Here is a 9,783-nt window from a genome sequence, read left to right as displayed (position 1 = left end):
ATAAAGAAAGAAAAGGCTATTTGGGGTTCAAGTATGAGAAGTACATTAGTTTTGCCTTTTAACTGGTAAGCTCTAAACAGGGCATATGCTAATGCAAACTGAGAAACTTAAATAATATAACAAAATGAGAAAAACTGAAAGAGAAAATTTTTATTACCTTGTCTGTATTAAGAAAACAAACAGGATTGTTGGGTTCAAATACTCCCATCAGCCAAGGATTATCAGAATAGTCAGCATAAAATTCCAGTTCCAGCTTCACATCTTTAAAGTGAGGTAGGTTTATCACTGCATTGGCCACTTTGTCGGATCCACACTCCAGCTTGCCCTCGTAGGTCAGCTTATTACTTAAGGACATAATTTTACTAAGGGAATTACAACAGATAACTTTAGTTTTGGTAGATGGAAACAAACATGAAAACCACTCCTGGCTAACTGTTACAAATACCTGTTCATTCTGTACTGCACGGTTAGCTGTACAACAGCATTCTTATTCTGCTCCAGCCTCTTGAATAAGCTTTCACTCATGCCAAGAGCTCTGTCAACAAATCAGATTCAGGTTTACCAGTGTACTAAATCTGTCCCTTAAATAGAATCCGGTTTAAAATTAACACTTAAATGTCTGCCTACCTTGCTTCATGATTTAGCACCAGGGGAGGAAGCTGCTGATGGTCGCCCACTAACACAAATCTCCGTGAAAAAAAAAGGGGGCCCAGACAAATTGGTTGGCTAATTTGAGAGGCTTCATCCACAATACAAAAATCAAAAATTTTACGGGAAAATATTGGATGGTTTATTCCCATACATGTTGTTGCAACTATAAGCTAAAAACAAGGAAAACAAATCAGTTATTTAATATGTAAAAGAAATGTAGTGTTGTTTCTCTCATTTTTGAAATGAAAAGATCAGAGAAAGGTTTTTATTCTATGGCATTAGGAATCCTTTGATATGATTTAATTCTGAAATATTTATAGCATGCAAATTTTATTTTTTTCTATAAATTAAAAATAAGTAAATTTTCCAGACACTATGAACAATGCTCACATTTGGATATTTCCCAATGGAAATCTGAAACATTCAAGAGGCAATAAGTTAGTAAGTTTGTTTTGTTTTGTTTAATGTCAACCAGGACATTGCTTCTGGGAAGAAGGAGTACTTTTCCTTATTCTTTCCATAAACAACAACTAAAATCCCTATGCATTATATATATAAAACAAACAAAAGAAGACTCTGAAAGGTGGAGAGAAGGCAGACCAGCTAGGGAGCTCAGGACCAAAGAAACAACACACTAGTTGATTCCCTGCGCTTTTGTATTGCCTCATAGATTCCAGATTTGGAACTGAGGGAGCCACAACCCAGGAACACCAATGGGTGCTGACTAAAAACAGCTTCAACCCAAGTCTCCTCTCTCTAGCTGAAGGAACAGTAAAGGGAAAGCCTAGCAGACAGAAAACTTTCACACAATAACCACTCTAGCCAAATACCGCAGAAAAAAAAGTACAGCCCCACTACCACAGACAGCAGCCAACACTGAGGAGGGTAGATCCCCACCCTTCTCAAGGCTGTAACAAGGTGCCCCATGCCTCACCAGGCTGGTGTCAGAGAAAGCCAGGTAGGGGGTCAGGTCTTTCATCCCTGACGACTGGTAACTGGTACCAACCCCTAATGTTAATGGAGACCATATCGGGAGCCTAGACTTTCACCCCCCATCCAGCACATCCAGCGGTAATGAGGAGCCTCCCACCTTGGTCAAAGAGGGCTGAGCGAGGAACCCACACTTCGACTCCCACCTTGCAGTAATGAGGTGGTACCCCCTCTTCCCCTACCAAGGCAGTGTGAAAGGAAGCCAGCTAAAACAGAAGTTTTCAATAATAATAAAATATGCTCATGTTTCGATTAAAAATCAATTATTATAAGAACCAGGAAAATCTCAAACTCAATGAAAAAAGATGACAATCTATAAATGCTAACACCACAATGACAGAGATGTTAGAACTATCTGATCAAGATTTTAAAGCAGCCATGGTAACAATATTTTAATGAGTGATTATGAACACACTTGAATCAAATGAACAAAAAGCAAAGTCTCGGCGAAGAAACAGAAAAAACAGGATAACTGGGCTGGGTGCAATGGCTCACGCCTGTAATCCCAACACTTTGGGAGGCCAAGGTGGGCAGATTGCTGGGGCTCAGGAGTTTGAGACTAGCCTGAGAAACATGGAGAAAACCTGTCTCTACAAAATATACAAAAATAAGCTAAGCATGGTGGCATACACCTGTAGTTCCACCTACTTAGGGGTGCTGAGCAGGAGGATCACTTGAGACCTGGAGGTCAAGGCTGCAGTGAGCCATGATCATGCCTCTGCACTCCAGCCTCGATGACAAAGTGTGACCTGTCTCAAAAAAAAAAAAAAAAACACCAAAAAAACAAAATACCAGACTGGGCGTGGTGGCTCGAGAGACCAAGGAGGGCAAATCACTTGAGGTCAGGAGTTTGAGACCATCCTGGCCAACACAGTGAAATCCCATTTCTACTAAAAATATAAAAAATTAACCAGGCATGGTTGTGCACGCCAGTAGTCCCAGCTACTTGGAAAGCTGAGGCAAGTGGATCATGAGGTCAGGAGTTTGAGACCAGCCTGGCCAATACAGTGAAACCCCATATCTACTAAAAATACACAAATCAGCTGTGCATGGTCGCTTGTGCCTGTAGTCTCAGCTACATGGAAGGCTGAGGCAGGAGAATCACTTGAACCTCGGAGGCAGAGGTTGCAGTAAGTGGAGATCACACCACTGTACTCCAGCCTGGGCGACACAATGAGAGTCTGTCTCAAAAAAAAAGAAAAACAAACACCTTTTGCTCTGCATAAAACCCTGTGAGGAGGATAAAAACCAAGTGACAGAGTGGGAGAAAACACCTACAACCACATATCCATTAAAGGGCTAGTATTAGAATATACATTTTTAAAATTCTCAAAACTCAACACTACAAAGCATATAATCCAAAATGAGCAAAAGACATGAAGAAGATATACAGATGACAAGCACATGAAAATGTCATTAGGAGCCAAGTGCGGTAGCTCAAGTCTGTAATCCTAGCACTTTGGGAGTCTGACGGGTGGATCACCTGAGGTCAATAATTCTAGACCAGCCTGGCCAACATGGTAAACCCCCATCTCTACTGAAAAAAATACAAAATTAGCTGGACATGGTGGTGCATGTCTGTAATCCCAGCTACAGGGGAGGCTGAGGCAAGAGAATCACTTGAATCTAGGAGACAGAGGTTGCAGTGAGCTGAGTTTGAGCCACTGCACTCCAGCCTGTGCAGTAACTGCAAAACTCTGTCACAAAAACAAAACAAAACAAACACCTTATTATGACTGGATGCAGTGACTCACACCTGTAATCTCAACACTTTGGGAGGCAGACAGAGGTAGGAGGATCACTTGAGGCCAGGAGTTCAAGACCAGCCTGGACAACATAAAGAAAAATTTTAAATATTAGGCAGGCATGGTGGTACATGCCTGTAGTTCCAGCTACTCGGGAGGCTGAGGCAGGAAGATCACTTGAGCCCAGGAGGTCAGGGCTGCAGTGAGCGGTCTCACCAGTGCACTCCAGCCTGGGAAACAGACCAAGATCCTGTCCCAAACACACACACACACCCATGTGCACGCACATACACACACATGAACACACATAGAAAACATCATTAACTACTGGGTAAATGCAAATTAAAATCTTCAAACACCTATCAAGATGGCTAAATTTAAACACAGTATCACCACCAGTGCTGAGATCACTCATGTGATGGGAATATAAAATGTTCCTGCTTAGAAAAACAGTCTAGCACATTAAAAAAAAAATGAACATGCAACTACCAATTTGATCCAGAAGCTGTACTACTGGGGATTTATCCCAGAAAAATGAAAACTTATGTAACACAAAAACCTGTAACATGAGTGTTTACAGCAGCTTTATTCATAACATCCAAAAACTGGAAACAATCCAGATTTTCAGAGGGTGAATGGTTAAACACAATGCAGCACAACCATGCTATGGAAAAATACTCGGCAACAAAAAGTAATGAACAATTAACATATGCAACTATCTGGGGGAAGCTCTGAGAATCAGGCTGAGTGAAAAGCACTAATCCCAAAAGATTTACATAACATTCTTAAACAACCAAATTATCAAAATGGAGATCAGAGTCATGGCTATCAGAGGTTAAGGAGGGGTAAGGCAGGAGAGAAGTGGATACAACTATAAAAATGCAACATGAGGAATCTTGTAGTAATAAAATAGGAACTGTAGGCTGGTGCAATGGCTCATGCCTGTAATCCCAGCACATTGGGAGGCTGAGGCAGGCAAATCACCTGAGGTCAGGAGTTCGAGACCAGCCTGACCAACATGGAGAAACCCCATCTCTACTAAAAATACAAAATTGGCCAGGCATGGTGATGCATGCCCGTAATCCCAGCTACTTGAGAAGCTGAGGCAGGAGAATTGCTTGAATCCGGGAGGTGGAGGTTGCAATGAGCCGAGATTGCGCCATTGTACTCCAGCCTGGGCAACAAGAGTGAAACTCCATCTCAAAAAAAATAGGAACTGTATCAGGCTGGCTGGGGGCGGTGGGTCATGTCTGTAATCCTTTGGGAGGCCAAGGTGGGTAGATCACAAGGTCAGGAGTTGGAGACCAGCCTGGCCAACATGGCAAAACTCTGTCTCTACTAAAAATACAAAAAATGAGCTGGTCGTGGTGGTGCGCACCTATAATTGCAGCTACTCAGGAGGCTGAGGCAGGAGAATCACTTGAATCAGGAGAATCGCTTGAATCCAAGAGGCAGAGGTTGCAGTGAGCTGAGACTATGCCATTGCACTCCAGCCTGGGTGACAAGATCAAGACTCCAGCTCAAAAAAAAAAAAAAAAAAAAAAAAAAAAGATATCGACTGTATCAATGTCAACATCCTGGTTGTGACACTGTAATACAGATAGGCAAGGTGTCACTGCTGGTTAAAGGGTGGTTTATAGGCTCTCGCTAGCATTTCTTACAACTGCATGTGAATCTACAATTACCTCAAAATAAAATGTTTAATGAAAATGTTAACCAGGTAGACATCTTAGCCAGTTCTAAATTTATCAATAACAGGCATAGATTTAGACAAAAACATGCTAGCATTGGACAAGGGGGTGAAGGAATAACCTATTAAATCTAATTTTGGGGAAATTTTTTAAACACAAAAATATCAGTTAAGCCAGGCACTATAGCCGAACCTATAGTCCCAGTTACTTGGGGATCTGAGGTGGAAGGTTCGCTTGGGCCCAGGAGTCCAGCCCAAGTCCTACACAACATAGTAAGACCCTGGTCACTTAAAAAAAAAAATCAGGCTGGGTGCGGTGGCTCATGCCTGTAATCCTAGCACTTTGAGAGGCCAAGGCAGGTGGATTATGAGGTCAGGAGTTCAAGACCAGCCTGACAAAGATAATGAAACCCCATCTCTACTAAAAATATGAAAATTGGCTGGGTGTGGTGGCAGGCTCCTGTAATCCCAGCTAGTCAGGATGCTGAGGCAGAGAATCGCTTGAACCCAGGAGGTGGAGGTTAAAGTGAGCTGAGATCGTGCCACTGCACTCTAGCCTAGGCGAGAGAGTGAGACTCCGTCTCGGAAAAAAAAAACTCAGGAATTCTCAGTAAAAATAAACATTAAATGACAAAATAAAATAAAAATTAGGTTCCATATAAAAGTCTAGAGATAGTTATAACAAGACTATTAAGTACCATTGCTTCTAGTTCAAACTCACTAAGAAACCCTGATTATTAGTAGTTTTCTAGGATGTTTGAAACTAGAAGAGAGCCCTAAATAATGATCTCACCTGAGAGTCTAGGTGAGAAAAAAAAAAGAAAATGATGATCATCATCATCATAATAAACTAAAAAACCTTATTTCAGTTCAGAAGGAAACAGCAAACTATAAGTTAATAAACTGGTCCTATGGTACATATAATCACATGCAAATCCAGTCAATATGACTCAATTTCCCAGAGTACTGTTTCTCCCTTCATTCTGGCTGTGGAAATTAACTGTTAGTATTATTATACAATAATTGTGCTTACTTGACTATTGTAGAGTTCTTCTAGAAGAGCTAAGGATTTAATGGACTTTGATTTGCAAATTTCTTGCTCTGTAAATTTCTGGATAGCTGGATGAACCTTCTGAGTCTGACCCAAACGCAAAAATCCTATTTTAAACTTGGCTAACTTCAAAAGAATGTTGTCAACAGCAGAGTGTGTGTAGCTGGTCAACAAAACACTAAAACCACAGGCGTAGAGAATTCTTACCTAATAATGGGCAAGAGAAAAAAAAAAAAGCCTTACTTTTAATTCCAGATAATTCTTAACATGCTTATAAACGTAACAAGAACCACATCTACGAGCTGAGCCAAGTGACTTTTTAAAAAAATTATAGAGCCAAAATATTTTACAAAAATTACATGACATTATTATATATTATGAATAATATGTCAATAATACATCATAGGCCAGGCATGGTGGCTGATGCTTGTAATCCGAGCACTTTGGGAGGCTGAAGCAAGTGGGTCACTTGAGCCAAGGAATTCAAGACTGGCCTGGGCAACAAAGTGAGACCCCATCTCTATTTTTTAAAAATTATTTTTGAGCCGGGCGCGGTGGCTCACGCCTGTAATCCCAGCACTTTGGGAGGCCGAGGCAGGTGGATCACGAGGTCAAGAGATCAATACCATCCTGGTCAACATGGTAAAACCCCATCTCTACTAAAAATACAAAAATTAGCTAGGCATGATGGCGCGTGCCTGTGATCCCAGCTACTCAGGAGGCTGAGGCAGGAGAATTGCCTGAACCCAGGAGGTGGAGGTTGCGGTGAGCCGAGATCGCGCCATTGCACTCCAGCCTGGGTAACAAGAGCAAAACTCCATCTAAAAAAAAAAAAATTATTTTTGTCATTAGGCAAGGTAGTGCACCCCTGTGGTCTCAGCTACATGGGAGGCTCAGGCACGAGGACTGTTTCAGCCCAGGAGGTTGAGGCTGCATGAGCAGTGATCATGCCACTGCATTCCAACCTGGTCTCAAACACCAATCCTTCCGTCTCAGACTCCCATAGTGCTGGGATTACAGGCATGATCCACCTTGCCTGGCCCATGTAACTTTTAGTAGTGTCTGGCACACAGTATCAATTAAATATTTGCTGCCATTATTATAATTATTCTAAAACTGCTTAGAAATTTACTGACATGAAAAAAAATCCAAGAAAAATTACATCATTTTTAAAGGGAAAGGAAAACATACAGCGATATATATCACATAACACTAACGGAAAGAGATCTTAGGAAATTCTAAATTTAGAATCTTAGATCTTAGGAAGTCTACAACATGATTACAACTGTTTGTGATTCAGCTTTACTATTTCTCATGTCATTCAAAAAAGTTCATTTGAAACAAAGACACTCTGAATTAAAATTCAGCCATTTTGATGTTAAATATTACATCCTCTGAACTGAGGAGAAACTGATATAAACATTTAGTTTCTAAGCAGAAGAATAATAACCTTACAAGAGTACATATTGTAGTTGTTTTTCCTGTCCCAGGCATACCCACGATGAGTGTGTAGTCTTTTGAAAGAAGAACCTTTTTCATTGCTTGCCTCTGAGGCTTATTCAAACCTACATTTAAATTAAAAAATAACAGGAAAAAAAGCATTGAATTTCAAAGGAAAAATTAATAATTTTACAAGAAAAGTAGTCTCTATCCAAGTCTATTCCTCAATACAAAACTATTTCCAACGAGTCTTGTCTAAACATTGTAATTGCAAGTCTAATCAAGATATCAGGCTACAGTATAAATCAAATAGAAACAAGAAAAATTAATCAAAGCAGACATGGTGATTTTAGCATACCCTTTAGAATGCAGGCAACTGTATCCTTTGCATCATGTGGAAGAACAGAACTAAGGTAGGATATAAAATGAGGTTCACGAAAGTCAATAATTAAATCTCGAAGCTTTTTGCTGAAAAGACAAAAAGCACACTTTTAGTAACATTCCTTAGAAAAAATGGAATGAAATTCAAATTCATTCATTGTTACAAACCTGACAAATGTGTTTTCCATCAATTTAGAAAGATTTCCTAATGGGGTATCTATATCACAATTTTTTTCTTCCTGGTCTAATCTAAACAAAGTTGATTCCGGAAGGAGCGACAGGTTCCTAAAAGAGCAAAACAAATATACATGAATGTTTTCCATTTCACATGGCCTGTATAAGAAATATACTATCTGCTAAAAGAGTAAATAGGCCAGAATAGCTATTAAAATAGCTATCAGCCCTCAGTCACACTTGCTAATCAAGGACAGCATGAGGCCCTGGATTGGTGGGAAAAGGCAGAGGGAAAGGGAGAGTACAAGGCACCAAGGTCAATGCATTAAGTGAGAACCTGCAACATTTGCTAAATATTCACTTAACCTTGCAATCTAACATGGGTTCACTATCCCCAGAGAGATCCTGAATGCATGCATGGCTCTTCCCTCCTCTCCTGGAGTGCAGGCTTCTTTTCTGCCACCTTCTCCCACTCTTCTATCTGTTCCTTAAGCCCTGGTGTTCCCTAAAGTCACTTCTCTGGTTCATTGTATTGCTCTTTCTGATTGTTTTCCCTAGGGTTCCAGGCCCTCATGTGCCACCAAATTTGAATTCCATCTTTAGGACTAACCTCACACTCCTCTCCCACCTGGTTCCTCACCCAAGCCTGCAAAGTTTGATATCCAGCAGGCAGCAAGATCTCTCCACTTAGCTGAACTCAGGCTGCGAAAGCTCAGTACATGCAAAGCGGAACTCTTCCTCATCTCTGCTGAACCTGATGTTCTTTCTCTGGTCCTGATCATAGTTAATGGCATTTGCATCTGCACTACTGTCTTGATTCTTCCCTCTTCCCAACCCACATACCCAATCAGTATCGAAACGCCAGCCAGTTTTATTTTCTAAATATTTCTCAGTCATTCCATTCTCTACCAATACTACTCTGCCTCAGTTGCCTCTAGGCTGGACCACTGCAACAGCTTCCTGATTTGCTCTTAGTTTTGCTTTCATTAACTAATTCTCCACAATGTACGCACAGGAAAATGCAAATTCAATGATTATCTACTCTTCTGTTTAAAACCTTTCAATACCTCAGAATAAATAAAATCTAAACTTTTTTTTTTTTTTGAGACAGGGTCTTGCTTTTTTCCTTAGGCTAGAGTGCAGTGGCACGACCATGGCTCACTGTAGCCTTGAACTCCTGGATCAAGTAATCATCTTACCTCAGACTCCTGAGTAGCTGGGATTACACATGCATACCACCACACCTAGCTAATTTTTTAATTTTTTGAAGAGATGGGGTCTCACTATGTGGCCCAGGATGGCAAACTTTTAAACATGGTATATAAGAGCTTCTATGACCTGATATCTCTAATCACTCTCTTCCTTATATTTTATATTCCAGAAATAATTACTTACACTTTCCCAAATGCTCCATGTCACACTACATCACACCAGCATACCTTTGTGTAACAGGTTTGCCCAGTATAGTATTCTCTTCTCACACTGCTTCATCAGCCTAATTGATTAATCCATAGGATGAAGATTTAGAATTAGCTCTTCAAAAAGGCTTCACTTGGCCAGCCACAGTGGCTCATGACTGTAATTCCAACACTTTGGGAGGCTGAGGCAATAGGATCACTTGAGATTAGAAGTTTGAGACCAGTCTGGCCAACATGGTAATA

General features: G+C 40.6%; 1 protein-coding gene across 2 annotated transcripts in view; it reads right to left on the bottom strand.

The window, feature by feature from the left end:
- Window positions 1-9,783, bottom strand: part of DNA2 (DNA replication helicase/nuclease 2) — a 53,247-nt gene that overhangs the window by 6,081 nt on the left and 37,383 nt on the right. For both annotated transcript variants that reach the window (XM_017513694.2, XM_037733208.1), the window contains 7 exons: window positions 8,117-8,233; window positions 7,926-8,035; window positions 7,583-7,692; window positions 6,110-6,334; window positions 628-821; window positions 446-535; window positions 158-362 (listed from right to left, as the gene is read on the bottom strand). In XM_017513694.2, the coding sequence (XP_017369183.1) occupies window positions 158-362; window positions 446-535; window positions 628-821; window positions 6,110-6,334; window positions 7,583-7,692; window positions 7,926-8,035; window positions 8,117-8,233 (1,051 nt within the window). The remainder of the gene's footprint in view (window positions 1-157; window positions 363-445; window positions 536-627; window positions 822-6,109; window positions 6,335-7,582; window positions 7,693-7,925; window positions 8,036-8,116; window positions 8,234-9,783) is intronic.

Source organism: Cebus imitator, unplaced genomic scaffold, assembly GCF_001604975.1.
Source record: "Cebus imitator isolate Cc_AM_T3 unplaced genomic scaffold, Cebus_imitator-1.0 Scaffold499, whole genome shotgun sequence".
Lineage (NCBI taxonomy): Eukaryota > Metazoa > Chordata > Mammalia > Primates > Cebidae > Cebus > Cebus imitator.
This window is presented reverse-complemented; position numbering and strand designations above follow the sequence as displayed.